The sequence below is a fragment of the Helianthus annuus genome, chromosome 4 (genome assembly GCF_002127325.2).
Source record: "Helianthus annuus cultivar XRQ/B chromosome 4, HanXRQr2.0-SUNRISE, whole genome shotgun sequence".
In the NCBI taxonomy this organism is placed as follows: Eukaryota; Viridiplantae; Streptophyta; class Magnoliopsida; order Asterales; family Asteraceae; genus Helianthus; species Helianthus annuus.
This window is the reverse complement of record NC_035436.2, coordinates 118,572,119-118,587,945: the sequence shown is the minus strand read 5'-3', so window position 1 is coordinate 118,587,945 and position 15,827 is coordinate 118,572,119. Positions and strand designations below refer to the sequence as shown.

Below are 15,827 nucleotides of genomic sequence, written 5' to 3'. Positions count from 1 at the left end.
ATGTATGGGGAAATGTTTCCGTAACATTAACTCCTGCAAGGGTAAGAGAATGGCTTGAACTACCTATTCTTGATAACTATGTTGAAGCACCAAGCAAGAAAGAGCTATTAAGCTTTATTGTTGGGCTTGATTACAAGAACAAGAAGATCAACAAATTGGTTCAATCGGAAGAAATGAACTACCAGCAATATGGCAAGTGATGATGGAAGTATTAAACAAATGTCTCACTTCAAAAATTGGAGGAACTGATCAGATTAATCAAACTATTCTAACAATCATGTATGGACTCATAACTGGGTTTAGAATTGATTATGGATTAGAAATTTTTAACCTGATCAAAAGGTCAATCATCACCAAAAATGGAAAAATAATCTCACATTTGCCATATCCGAGATTAATTTCTATTTTTATTTCTGAAACATTTGCTGCAAGAGAAATGGAAATTCCAATTCTGGAAAATCTGTGGAGATCAAACACAATGAAGGCCTGGAGTTCTAATCATGGATGGGAATCTGACAAAGATATTCCTATATTACCAGAAAGCATGCTATGTTTCATTTCACAAGATTCACAATTAAGAATATAGCATGAGACTCTTCTAACCAAATCAGACTCCACAACAGAAAGAGCCAGCAGATAAGTTTTCAAATGCTCTTCATCACTGGAAGGAGATGAAGAACAAAGGTCAAGATCATCAAAAGAAGCAGGAGGAGAAAGAATTCTGATGATTACCAACTCACCAGATAATGCTGAAAATGATCAAATTCATGAAGGAAGAATTCATCCAGAGTTTGATATACTACAAGAGACAGCACAAGAACATCATGCAGAATCACATATTGCTGGAAGAATTCATGAAGAAGCTCAATTTGGTGGCACTGAAATTGAAACAACGGAAGTAATACATCATGATGAATCTCATATCGCGGGTACATCTTTTTCAAGAACTGTTTTAGTTGATACTTACTCAAAACAAACTAACTCAGAGAGTTTAGTAAATGTTTCTTACAACTTAGAACATAAAGAAATTGATATTGATAAAGAGGTTACTAGTGCTTTTAATCTCAACTCTGAATCAGAAAATGAGGAGGAGTATGAGGTCTCAACAGATAGAGATCAGTAAACTGATCAAGGAAATCTGGAAGAAAGTAATATGTTTACCTTAAAAACTTGTGGAGAATCACATCTTGATGTGATTCAAGGACATAAGGAAATCCAGGATGAGAGTATGTCACTCACCACTGGTGGAGACGATACTGGTAAACTTAAAGCTGCACCAAATTCTGGTAAAGCAAAAAGTGATCCTATCATTTCCAAAACAGCAGCAAATGTGTTTGCAGCTGGTATGTTAGCAGGAACATCTGTTGTTCTAAATATCCCTGAAAAAAACCATGAATCAAGAAAATCTGGAAACTATGTTGGTAAAAGATTACAAAGTCTGCAAAAGAAGTCCAGTAGAAGAAAAACTTGATATGTTGCTGTCAGAAATACAAGGTCAAAGGGCTGAAATGAAGATATTATCAGAATCAGTGGAAGCAATAAAGAAACAGACTGATGATAACACTGAAGCACTAAAGTCCCTTCAGAAGATGAAAGAAAAAGCACCAGAACTCAACATTTCTGCATCAGAAATCCAAATGATTCTCACAGAAATAGAAAAGATCAAAACACAAGTTGTGAATGTGATGGAATCAAGACAGTCAAGCAGTGGAAATAAAGTTTTGGAAGAAGAAATTGCCATTCTAAGGGCAAGTAATAACAGTATCACAGATGCCCTTGAGAAGCTGTCAAAAGAATGGGCTAAAAATCAGAAGAAAGCTCAAGCTGAATTCAACCAAGCTCAGAAGAACATGGCCAGCAACTCAAAACTGGTGAGAGAAACACAACAACTAATGGAGAGAATGCAATTCAATGTTGCAAGTTTAGCCAAAGTGGATCCTCAAAAACTCATGAAGGAAATTCTTGATTCAAGCTCACATCAGAAAGCTCCAAAGTCAACTCCTCAACAATCATCAACCACACCAATCACCAAAGCTGATACCACAGTGATGGGACCACCTCCAAATATTCCAAAAGAAGAAATGCTGAAAAGATTAGCAGCTGCAAAACCTCAAGTCATTACAAATTTGAAGATGCTAGCTGCTGTTCCAAATCCAACAATGTCTGATGACTCAGCAATAAGCAAATATATGAATATACAAACAATGAAGGAATGGGAACAAGAAGGTGAGTCAGAGGCGAAGTCAAAGATTGCTAAGAGAAAAATCTCAGAAACCAAGTCTGTCATGGTCAAAGAAATATCCAGAGATGTAATGATGTTTCCTGAATACAATCTGGTAAGTTACTACTTGACAAAAGAAGATGAAATACCAAGATCACTATCTCCTACCAGACTGGGATTAAGAGAAGAAAGAATGAAAAGAGGGCCATACAGCATTCACAAGCACAATGAGAATCCGGTGAAGAAAATTTTAAAGGTGGAAGAAGTGAAAGTTGCAACTGATGATATAGGAGGAACGTATGTACAAAACAGATACACACTTCAAAGAGAAAAGGTGGATGAACAGAAGGTGACTGATGAAGAATTAGCTGACCAGTTGCATCCTTTGGACATTTTGTTCATGAAGGATAACTATGAACAGGAAAAGAAAAATAACCAAGAGGTCAGAAGGGCATTGAATGGCATATCAAAAGCTGGAATATTGCTATTTGAAAGAATGGCTTTTTCAGACTTTGATCTATGCATCAATTACGAACATGTGCACAACAAAAAGGTGTACTTTAGATCACCTAAGACAAAAGTTCCTTCGGAGATACTGGATGATGCAAGATCTGGAGACATCATTATACAGACAAGCAAAGATGGAGAACAAGAATATGGTGTAATCTTCAGAGATCAAGACAATAACAAAGCTCTGTTCAGAAGTGTTGACATCTGTAAGTACTCAAATCAAACCCTGAGATATATCTTAAAAACCATGAACAAAAGACAGGAACATCTTCAGAAGATAGAAAAAAACTTGGAAGAAAGCAGGAAAGAAATTGAGCAAATAATTGAAGAATGGATTCAAGCAAGAGAATGGTACAAAGACATGTATGATAGCTGCAACAAATATATCTCCTACAAAAAGAAGATAAAGAAAGGAGATGTGCATAAGAGAGTGAAGCTGAATTAAAACTTGTTTATTTTCATCTTTTATGTAATTTGTTTTTCAAAAACTTCAGCAACTGGTTTAAATTTTGTAAGTATTAAGTTTCCACTGTTTGGAAATTTTATATTCATGAGATAGTTCATTTTCTTACAATACTTAGGGGGAAACTGTTAGGAAACTTTATTTGTAAGTATTGAAGAAAATCTCAATCAACTGGATCTCTGAAGAAGATAACAGTCCTGAAGAACACATCAAGATGAAGAAAATCAGTTGGGACAACTGAAAAGCAAAGTATCTACTACAAAGAATCTCAAGTTGATAAAGAGTTGATTCGGATTATCAGAGAAGGTCATTTCTGATGGATCTGATGATATTTCTGATGAAATATCATCAGTTTCTGACAAATTCTGATCATCAAACTTTCTGATGATTTGTTCACCAGAATTTCTGATGAAGTGGCTTATCAGAAATTCTGATGAAAGACCCACTTGCCTAAAAATCACAACTCTATCCTGCCACCCATGACCGAAGCATGACATTATTGGTTTTCATGATTACAAATGCAACTTGAACGATGGATTCAATGAATATGTCAAATTGCTACTTTATGCAGGACTTATTGCATGAATAAACAATTGTTTATTCATGTCCACAGCCGTCTATAAATAGAAGGCTCGAGAGGCAGAAGATAATTGAGTTTGAAGCTTAGCATTCACATACAAACACCCAAACTCCACTGCTCTTCTCACCCACAGAAATCAAGATTCATTTGTATTAGATAATAATCTTACAATCACCTTGTTAAACTAATTTTTTTCAAAGTGATATAAACTTGATAATTCTGTAGGTCTTGTTTCTTGAAAGTCTGATTTCCATTTCCGCACATCTTTTTCACATATACTGAAATCACTTGCCATATTACGTAAAAAGAAGTTGTTAAGGCCATACTGGGTCCAACATATGCCTTAACATGTCTAATAATGTTACCTAATCAGTTTAGATGTAAAAATTTAGGTTACATATGCTTAAAATGAATTTATGCGTAAAAAGGGCATTTTGATCTTTTTCCTAAGGCATATAAATTACCTATCATACAACTAACTAAACGAAGTGACCATAAGGTATAATCTCGGAAGGTTATTCCCTATACAACTATGGTCACAAAACATGTCTGGTCGGATCTTAATGATCGACCAAATGGGTCGGGTTCGAAAGTCTAAGCGGTTGTTTAGACCGCTTACCTTACGACCCTATATAAGCACTAAACCTAAAATGACGAGTTAAACATGTTAAAATATGTTTAAGGAAGTTAGAAAACAAGTTTGATATCAAAACAAAGGGTTTTGATACCCAAGAATAGTTTGGTTGCAAAATACGCATAAACGCGTATTTTGACCGAAACTATGACTCGTCACTACGCCTAAATAATGTGGTAATCAGTAGGTATAGTCACAAAGGACTATGACCATCGTGATTACGCTCACGTTGCGAAGTTCAAACGAACTTCGTGTTGACCATTGACTGGTCAAAGTAGAAAGTCAAACATTGTTTGACTTTCATGCTTAAAAACCCATAAAAGAACGAAAGAAGCTTACAAGAGGTCCAAGCGATGAGGATTTGATCTTAAAATTCTCAGGTATGAAGGTTTTTAAGCTTCAACTTAGAGAAATCAGATCAAAGTGTGGGATTGGAATGAAAATCTTGGGGGTATATATAGTTTTTGGGCCACCGTTAGGATCGTTCATCGATAAACGTGCTTCGACCTTTACCTTACAAGTGTACCCCCTGATTTAGAATACCATGGGTGCCCCTAAACAAGCCCAAAAACTCATAAAAACCATGTGCAAACCATGGGAACAGCTGGGTTTTGCTGAAAACTGATTTTTGCAGGTCTGGGGGTCTCTCGCGCCCCGCGTAAGAATCAAGGAAGTCTTACGCGCCCCTCCTGAGCCCATGTTTGGCAGATTTGCAGTTTAGGTCCCTGAAGTTGTAAATCTTGGTTTTTGATGCATTTTTGACACGTTTAAGCCCCGTTAACCCCATTTTAAGGCTCTAAAATGAAGTTAAAGTATAGGGAACATAAAACATGCTCAAAAATATCTCGGATGTCGGTTCGTTTGGCCGTACGGTTGCGTTGTTCAATTAATTATGACGAAACACGAACAGACGCGAAAAACGATCCAAATTACGCGTCGAATGGAATTTTATCATGCCAATCACTAAAATAAAATATTTTAATGATTACATAAATTTTTGGATGTCGAGATATATTCAGAACATAAGATATGCGCGAAAATGCAAACTTATGTACTTTTTGACGCTTTTAGTCCCTGTTGATCAAATAAGTTTATTTTTGCGCACCAAACACCTCTAAGCCTATTTCTAAGCTATGTAAGGGATATTTAGGGCATGTTTAACTTATGATCATATTCCGAAATGTTCGTTACAGTACGAATCAGCATACTTTCGCAATTTGTCGAAATTAGTCCCTGTAAGCGAATAAACTTGATTTCAACACACCAAACCCTCCAAAACTTATTTCTAAGTTATGTAAAGGTTATTTAAGGTATGTTAAGCCCATGTCACTATTCCGGAGTGTTTGTTGCGTTAAACTGATTACGTTTACACATCAGCTCGCGTATAACTTTCAAGAAAGCGATTTAGAGCTCGAAATCGAACAAGAATTGATATATGCGAATGATACACATATTTATACAAATCCCAAGTATGAAATACAATATTTCATTGATTTGGTATTTGTTTGATGGCTGTGGAGACACAGGTGTCACAGTTTATAAATAGGGTAGTCCGTACGTAGGAGCTCATAACTCAAGATTTTGGAGCTTTTGCATGTTTGTAATCAGAGATGTTATGCTGCCGAAATTTTGAATGAATTGGATATATTATGAAATTCTAAGGTTGTGTTTGTTTTTGAAGAGGTAAAAGGTCTGCAGTCTACGGACCACGTCTGCAGGCATCTGCAGGAGAAGAGGTGGACCAAAGGTCTGAAGTCTGCAAGAAGAAGACTATTTGTTTGTTAGTGTCTGCAGCGTAACCTAACCATAACCAACCACAACCCACCAAAACCACTGTGACCCACCACAATGCACCAACACCCACCATAACCACCGTGAACCACCATAACCCACAGTAAGCATAACCAACCACAACCCACCGTAACCATAACCAATCACAACCCACCATAACCATCACCCACCAAAACCACCGTGAACCACCACAACCCACCATAACCATAAACAACCACAACCCACCATAACCAACCACAACCCACTTTAATTGTAGAGAGAGAAACAGAAGGGAGAGAGAAAGAGAGTGTTGTAGAGAGAGAGATGGGACGAAGGAGAGAAGGCACGACGGTGGTGGTGCGGCTGGTGGTGGTGCGGCCGGCGGCTCTGCAAGTGATTTGAGGGGTGGTGGTGGTGCGGTTGTGCAAGGGATGCGACTGGTGGTAAGAAGGGTGGCAGAGGTGCGGCTGGTGGCGGAGGTGTGAGATGGTGGCGGAGGTGTGAGATGGTGGCGGAGGTGCGGCTGGTGGCGGCAGGGAGGAAGGTGGTTTTGGGGCTAGGTTTTGAGAATGAAGATGAATGATAAAGAATGTGCAGATGGGTTTTGAGAAGAGGTTTGAAGTGCCTAGTCCATGTATTCTCCAAGAAGAGGAGGAACAAACATTTTTTAGTAAAATGTCTTCCGAAAAACAAAGGCACTGCAAACCTCTTTGTCTGCCCTTGGTCTTCTTGGCGCAAGCAGAAGTGGTCAGGAAGAGCTTCTTTAAAGAAACAAACACACCCTAAGTGTTCACTAGCTTATTGAATGAATTTCGCGTGTTCAATAAGTTCGTAGAAATCATTTGTGTGTTTTCCCAGTCTTATTCAAGTCTACACCAGCACAAAACAATCCTACATAGCTCGCTTCATAGTTTAGATTTTAGGGTTTATCTATAGGTTTAGCATTACGGTTTCTGGCTATGGTCCAAAGAGTCGGTTACAACCTCGTTAAAACGAGTTCAGTCAGAGTTTGTTTAAGCCGGTTCTCAATTTTTTGAAGTTTCTCAATGAACCCAACTCACACACACACTGTGTGTGAAAACTCATAAAAATTCATTTTTACATGTAAAAAACTCATTTTTAGATAATTTTTCCGAGCTTATGCGTATATAACATGTTCGAAACCGTTTTAATAAAAAAAATATATATATACACTTAAAAAGGTAAGAAAAAGTTTTCTAAAAAATAAGTATTTTTTACTAGAGCGACCTTTATATGTTTATATGGAAAAATTCAAAAAAAAAAATTGTGTAAAATTAAATATTTTACATGTAAAAGAGTGTTTTAATAAGTTTTTTACATGGATAAGTCATGGTTCTCTACTTCTCCAATTTTTTTACATATTTTTAACAGAAATATTCAACTATTTTGTTTTTGTAAGATAAAATGATATTTACTAATAAATTTAACAGGTTAACTTATAATAGACACGATGCAATGCTATCATTTTTAAATTGTTCTGGAAACAAATTTATTTAGTAAATATTTAATTACATTATTAGTAAGAAAACGTAGCAATAGAGTTTTGGCCAGTTAAGAGTCATTCAGCGATGTAATGAGTTTTTTAACAATATTATTACTCATTAACGTGTTAACATGTCCAAACCGTACACAATATTGATTTTTATTTAAAATAGGAAAATTTATAATAACTAATTAATAATTAATTATTTGTAATCTCAATTCCATTCTTCTTGTCTTTTCCCCCGTCCTTTTCCAATTTCAGTGACTTATAAAATCACATATAGTGCTCCTCGATATTTTTTGTTTGCTTTTGTTTTGTTTTTCTCTTGCCATAACCAAAAAATATATATATATATATTATTACAAGAATTTAAATGATAATGTTTTTTATTGTATAACGTGGTGATCCCTATTTTTTATATATAAATGTCACACAGTTCACTCGTTCGCTATAAAAATCCATAGCCTTGATAATATTTGTGGGGCATACAACCAAGACCTCAAGACTATATCCGATAGTAATTAGAGATGATTATATAAACTTTTTAGATTAACATGTTATAAATGATTTGATCAAATTATTTATTTTTATCAAATACGAGCTAAAAATCGCTTGGATCAAAATCCTTGGCCACTCTTTGTTAGTTTTTTGAAGTTCCTATTTATTAATTTTATAAACGTTAAGCAAACCCATGACAATCTTACTTACATATTTGTATACCACACGGTTTAAACTCTTAACCTATTTTTTGTGGAAAATTATAGATGTAGTATTCGTTGTAATTTAGTTAAAGTAATTAGTATTCAAAAAAAACTATACTATTATAGTATTTTTTATTTGTTGTAATTTAGTTAAATATATATCAATATCTATATCTATACTATATAATAAAAGAAACCATTTATAGGACACTTGTCATCATATTTAGCCCTTATGAATAATTATTATTTTAATTTAATATCTTCTAATTAATTATAGATAATCCTCCTACTAAATATTATTTAGTTTAATATCTTATGGATAATTATTATTTAGTTTAATCTCTTCTAATTAATTATAGATAACTCGCCTACTACATATACATACACTCTCAAGGAAACCAAACGTCGCCGGAACCTAGGTAACCTGACCGTTGCCGGAGGCTCGATGGGGAGGAGGAACGTTGTGTTAGTGTGTGAGGTCGCTTGTTACCGGCTTGACCTCTAACCCTAACATGACCTTCGAATCTCCCATTCGCCGTCGGGACTGGTCTCATCACCACAGAATCTGAGTGAGCCGGAAACGAATCGCTGGTGGCTCGACGAAGAGGTGGATATCGGGATAGATTGCGAGGTTTGACTTGAATCACATATTGTTTGTGGCTCTGAATTTACCTTTCACTCTGATCTTTCCTTGATTCCATTCGCCACTTGGATTGAGTTTTCTTGGGGTAGTTCTTCATAACTATGGAGAGGAGAGGTAGGGGAGGGCAAGAGACACGACGGTGGAATATCAAAGAGAAGCCGCCGGAAGTCAGAGACAAAACAAAGGAAGATGAAGAATGGGAAAAGGTGAGAAAAAAGAAAGGAGCAGGGGAGATTGATGAAGAGCCTAGCACTACAATCCTTCTAGCAAACTTGCCCGAAGGTGTGTCCAGGAAAGAGATATGGCTGGAATGCAGGCGTTATGGTAATATCACCGACGTTTTTCTACCGTTCAAAAGAGATTTAAAAGGGAAGAGATTTGCGTTTGTAAGGTTTAACAAGTATCGGGACCTTGTCAAACTAGTCCAAGCCCTAAACAATATTTGGATTGGAGATAGAAAGGTTAAAGCAAATGTATCAAAATCTGAGAGGGAGGAAGAGAAGGAAACCAGAGGAGTCAAGAGTCGGAAAGAAGGGACATGGACTAAATGGCCGGTGAACAAAACAGTACTAAAACCAGAAAATGAGCTAACAAGAAGACAGGAGGAAGGAAGTATACAAGATGGAGCTCAAGGCAGGGTAGGAGGAAGAAAGTCATACTTGGATGCGTTGAGAGGAAACAGGGAGAAAACATGGGGGAAATGTTGGTTCTGCCGAATAACTACGAAGAAAATACAGAAGAATGGAGCAAGAGAATGATAAGCATGGAGGCGAAATCTATGGAAGCACTATGCAGGTCAAAAATTATACTTAGTAAGGTATGTTCACATACAATGGAGGCAAGATATGCAGGTGGCATGAGGATTCTGGTTACGCTGGGATCGCAAATGGTTACCGAGGAAATCCTGATAGATTATAGGCAAAAGTGTGAGGAACACTTCACAGATATTAAAAAATGGAAGAATGATAAGAACTGGTATGAGAGACTGGCATGGGTTAGAGTATGTGGGATCCTGATTAGTCTAAGGAATAAGGATACATTCAACAGGGTCGGGGAGAGACTGGGTAGAGTGATCAAAGACGCTGATGTAAGTATAGAAGATAGTAATCTGACAAGTGCCCATCTTGGTTCAATAGTTAAAACAGGGCAAGTTATCAACACTGAGATCGTAATGAGGCATAAATCTTCCGTGTTCAAGTGTTGGTTATCGGAGGTGTCAGGCAACTGGGCACCAAAGTTTGTTGAAGATGACACTATTTTCATTAACACCCCGGATGACATTTCTTCAGCAAACGAGGAGGAGGAGGAAGAACAAATACCGACACAGGTTGACAATGAAGAAGTAGATGAGGTCATAGAGGTGCAACCACATAACAGCAGTGGCAAGAATGAAGCTCCGACAACTGGTGTAGACAAATCAGGAAAGACGAACGGACAGGAAGGTAACACGACAGGTGGGGATAACGAGAAATGAGGAAACGCAACTGAATTTTGTGGGATCTGGAGGGAAATATTCGCAAAATGTTTGGGAAGAGAAACGCTGCAAGAAACACAAAGCACGAGACAAAATGAAGGATTTGATTTTAATGCAAGTACAGTTGGGGATAATAGAGCATTTACTTTTCAGTCCGGATCTAAGGAAAATAATGTTGATGCAGGAAGTGAGCCTGAAACAGGTAGTGATGGGCTGATTAAAGGAAATAGGCCCAATTCTAGTAACACGGGGAATGAAGATGGGCTGGATGATATCCATTCAATTTAAATGAAATAATTTGGTGTAAAAATCAGGCTGTGTATAAAAGGAAAAAAGGGTGCACATCATTCACGTTTACCAGAAAAGGAAGCTCAGTAAATAAATTAGAACCGAGGGGGGTGCATTAGCTGTTGGGCAGGCAATGAATGATGATTTTCTAGATACAATAAACGTAACCTTTGATTTAAATAAAGAACCAACTACGGACATGCATGAGGAGACAGAGGCCACGATAGCGATAGGTAAGAAGATTGGGATAAGGGTTTCAAAAAGCAGACATGATGTGTTAAGAGCGGTGAGGGAGGAATTGGAGTCTAATAGTGGACCATGAATTATTTGGCGGTAAATATAAGAGGAATTGGGGGAGTGGAGAAGCCAAAGTGGATAAGTAATTTAGTTAAGGAAAATAAAATTTCGTTTTTGTGCATACAAGAAGTTCAAGTCTCTAATGTTGACCCAATAACGGTCGGAAGATACTGGGGAAAAACGGATATGGAATGGGAATCAGTGGATGCTAGAGGAAGGTCAGTGGGTTTGATTTCGGTCTGGGATCCAGTGATGTTCTCAAAACAAAGAATAGTCAAACATGATTCGTTCTTACTAACTAGCGGGACTTTGGCCGGTAGTAATACGTACATTAACATTGTCAATGTATATGCTCCGTGTGAGGTTATGAGAAGACGATCGTTGTGGGAAGAGTTAAAGTCAATTAAAGAATCATCAAGTGAAGGAGTATGGATCATGGCAGGCGATTTTAATGAAGTTAGAGAGGAACAAGAGAGGATGAACTCAAAATTTGACAACCAAGGTGTAGTGATCTTCAACAATTTCATAGCCGAAGCAAGTTTAGTTGAATACCAGATGGGTGGATATAAATTCACATACATGTTAGATGATGGATCAAGCCTTAGTAAAATAGATAGGATTCTCGTGTGTGACGGTTTTATGAACAAGTGGCCTACGGCTAGTTTGAAGCATTAACAAAACATGTTTCGGACCATAGCCCACTCCTACTATCTTGTAAGAGTGCTGATTTTGGACTAATCCCGTTCAGATTCTTTAATAGCTAGATGGAAGAAGAGGGTATAGGTGAAGTGATAAAGAAAGTCATGGAGGAGTCAATGAACGGGGGTAATGGTATGAAAGAGTTGGCAAACATATTAAAGAATCTTAAAATTGGAATAAAAGAACGGAGGAGGTCAGCGAAAACACATGAGGAACAGGAAGTCCAAGATGAAACTAAAGAGGTGGAAAGGATAGAAAAGACGGTGGAGACACGGAGACTTACGGAAACGGAAAAGGAAAGTAGAGTAATTGGAAAATGGAAAATAAAGAATTAAGAAAGGAAGAAATTAAAGGACTTGTAACAGAAAGCAAAACTCAAGTGGGCAAATTAGGGGATGAGAATTCTAACTTCTTCCATTGACTTATAAATTGCAGGAAAGCAAGGAATCACATTAGCACTATGATGGTTAACGGCATTATGGTAACGGACCCGAAGGCAATAAAGGAGGAAGTTAAAACAAGATTTATGGTCAGATTCTCAGAGCCAATTAAACACAGGCCTTCCCTAGACGGTAGAGGGTTTAAACAGATCTCAAAGGAACAAGCGACGACTCTAACCGAACGGTTCACAAAAGAAGAAATAAAGAAGGTAGTATGGGTGTGTGGCAGTAATAGGGCCCCGGGTCCTGACGGATTTACTTTTAAGTTCATTAAAAGATTCTGGGATCAACTTGTACATAAAATTGGAAGTGTCTTAAACGACTTCTATGAGAGAGCATTCATTGAACGACGATGTAACGCATCGTTTATTGCGTTAATTCCTGAAGTAAGAGATCCGATGTCAGTAGAGGAATTCAGGCTAATCTCTTTGATTGGAGTGATATACAAAATCATTGCTAAAGTCTTAGCTATCAGACTCAAAAAGGTAATTCCTAGTATCGTGGCTCCGGTACAAACGACATTCATAGAAGGAAGATCTATATTCGATGGACCACTAATAACAAGTGAAGTCATTTCGTGGGGCAAAGAAAAGCAAGAAGAAGATGTTTATCTTCAAAGTAGACTTTGAGAAGGCATCAACTCGGTGAATTAGAAATTTCTCCTATCAAATTTAAAAGCAATGGGATTCCCAAGTCGGTGGACGAAATGGGTTGGTGCATGCTTGAAGTCAAGTTGGGCATTGGTTCTTGTCAGTGGGTCGCCTACGTCAGAATTTAATTTACAACGTGGGCTAAGGCAAGGAGATCCGCTATCGCCGTTCCTATTCATCCTTGCAATGGGGGCATTAGATGTAATCATGAAGAGGGCGGTAAAGAGAGATGTATTCAAAGGCATCAACACCCCAAACGAGGGCCAGTGCATTACACATTTATATTATGAAGATGATGTGATATTCATGGGGGAATGGTCCGAAACAAACATATTAAATCTTAATCGGATATTAAGATGTTTTTCATTGGTTTCAGGCTTAAAAGTTAATTTGAATAAGTTAAGCTTGTACGGAATAGGAGTGGAAGCCGCAGAGATTGAAAGAATGGCAGGAAGTCTAAAATGCATGATGGGATCAATGCCGTTTAAATTCCTTGGCCTAACGATTGGTGCAAATATGAAAAGAGAGAAGTATTGGAAGGCGGTATTGGATAAATTCAACAACAGGCTATCGGCATGGAAAGCGAATTGTCTATCGTTTGCTGGAAGGATGGTTTTAGCAAAGGCAGTGATAGGGGCCATCCTGAATTATTTTTTCTCTATGTATCTGGCACCAAAAAGGTAATAAAAGCTTTAGACAAGATCCACAGGGATTTTATATGGGGTAGGAAAGCTGGAAAATACAAAATACGATGGATAGCTTGGGGGAAACTATAAGTTCGAGACAACAAGCGGATTTGGGCTAGGAGATTTGAGAAGTACAAACTTCCTCTAATGATAAAGTGGTGGTGGAAATACAAAACGAAACCGGAGGAGCTGTGGGCGAAACTGATAAAAGCAACTCATGAGAACAATAGAAGTTATAAAATAATCCCGATTAGCAACAAATTTGCAAGTTTATGGAAAGATATAGTGGCCGCAGGTAAAGAACTTCGAAGACTTGTGTGACAACTCGAACTTTAGACTTGCTCTGTGTAACGATACGTGTTTATGTGAACCTTATTTGATTGAATGAATGTTACATGTTACGGTTAAATGTTTAAAATGTTGCGTTATTGGACCACACAACACTACACCCGATCCATAAATCAACTGGGTTTTACTATTGTTTGCAAACCCACTCGGTCCATGTAATGGACTCGAGATCACAAGACGGCCCAAGTGAGGTCTCGGCCCACCCTCACCTCACACGTATATGTACATACACACATCTTAGGGTTTTAGTTTTTCTCACTTTTGGCAACCAAGAACTCACACACCAAACTCTTTTCCTCTGTCTCGGAACTGAAGGCATTATTCCCTCTCGAAGCTTTTGTCATTCACAACTTTCATCATCTCGGTTAGTGTGGTATTTGTTGATTTCATGCTTGATATGTATGGTTTTGCGATGATGTGATTATCTATCGGATTTCATGATCTAGGAATGTGTTACATAACCGATTAGGGTTCATGCTAGTAAACCAAACAGAATCTACATAAAATTACTTTTGGTGATATATGTTGATATGCTAGAACGGAACCGGATCATATGTTGCTGATTAGTCAATGTTCTTAGTGTTAAATTGGTTGAATTGCATGTGCTTGTAACCGGCTGTGATGTTTTAGATTGCATGCTAGCCTATAAGTTAGTTGTTTACATGTTTGATTATTAGAAATCGGCTGTTCTTGATGTTGATTACACGAGTTGATCATATGAACATGTTATGAAATTGATAAATGTTGGTAATTGATTTGATAATTGCCATGATTGATCGGTTATTGAAACTGCCAAATCTGTTTGCTGGAATTACGGGATTTTGTTAAATGAAATAAGGAAACTGTTATGAGCTGTTACACACACACGGTTGCGACTCGGTATCACCAATCACGACTCGAGACCACAACAGCACAAGCCGAGACCATGGTTGCGAGTCCCGTTGCGACTCGTAACCGGACCATGACGAACCGAGACCACCTATTACGACTCGTAACCAGCTGTTGCGACTCGCAATCTCCTGTTGCGACTCGTAATCTCCTGCTGTGACTCGTAATCCCGGTTGCGACTCGAGACTAGCTACACGTACACTATATTGGGCCTACACTGTCACGGGCCCAATCTTATGACTGTTATGTTATTGGACTGCTTATCTGTTTGGGCCGAACACTTGGATTCTGTTTAACTGATTGTTATTGGACTGCTATGAAATATGTGTGAATTGCCATGATCAATACATGTTAGAAACCCACGTGCTTTATTCGAACCTAACTTGCATAAGTAACCATGATAGGACGTGGTTGATCTCTTACTGTATACTTGAGCATTTTATTGTCTGCCGAGCAAACCCAGGTGAGTTCACACTCCTACTAAGGCATGGGATTCCCGGGTCGTGGGAATGGGATAAAGGTTACCATTGATTAAGAACGTACATATGCTTTTCCTAGACTATCACCTACCATGATCCTCGGATGTCAGGACGGTTCCGTAGGTTAGGATAACACCTACGTGGTCATATGCCAATTACTGCCTCGGATGTCAGGCACGCACGTAAAACCTACGTGTACGCATTACTTACTTCTATCCTCGGTACAAAGGATACGTACGTGAAACCCACGTACACCCCCGCGTCTCCTATCCTCGGTTGTGAAGGATACGTGCGTAAAACCTACGTACACCCCATACGCGCTACTGTTCTCGGAATAAGAACAGGGATGATACGAGTAGTTGATACGAATAGTCTAGTGGTCACATAACATGGGAAGCCCCCACCTGTATAACTTACTATCGGCCCAGTAGACCCACCCGTTACTTACTGTTACGCATTTACTTACTGTGAACTCGCTCAACTAGTTTGTTGATCATTCTGTTACATGCCTTGCAGATCGTTAGGTACATGGAGCTTGCACAAAGAGGAGCC

At 38.1% G+C, this 15,827-nt stretch overlaps 2 protein-coding genes across 2 annotated transcripts; both read left to right on the top strand.

The window, feature by feature from the left end:
• Nucleotides 1-9,127: 9,127 nt before the first annotated feature.
• On the top strand, nucleotides 9,128-9,784 carry LOC110906724. The gene has a single exon (XM_022151818.1). It carries the CDS (start codon nucleotides 9,128-9,130, stop codon nucleotides 9,782-9,784), a length of 657 nt encoding a protein of 218 aa, XP_022007510.1.
• A 1,322-nt stretch (nucleotides 9,785-11,106) lies between these two features.
• On the top strand, nucleotides 11,107-11,760 carry LOC110906725. The gene has a single exon (XM_022151819.1). The coding sequence runs from the start codon at nucleotides 11,107-11,109 to the stop codon at nucleotides 11,758-11,760; it is 654 nt and encodes a 217-aa protein (XP_022007511.1).
• The last annotated feature ends 4,067 nt before the right edge of the window (nucleotides 11,761-15,827 follow it).

Coding starts and splice junctions, on each gene's coding strand:
- LOC110906724 (XM_022151818.1), top strand. CDS start 9,128: ATGGAGAGGAGAGGTAGGGGAGGGCAAGAGACACGACGGTGGAATATC.
- LOC110906725 (XM_022151819.1), top strand. CDS start 11,107: ATGAATTATTTGGCGGTAAATATAAGAGGAATTGGGGGAGTGGAGAAG.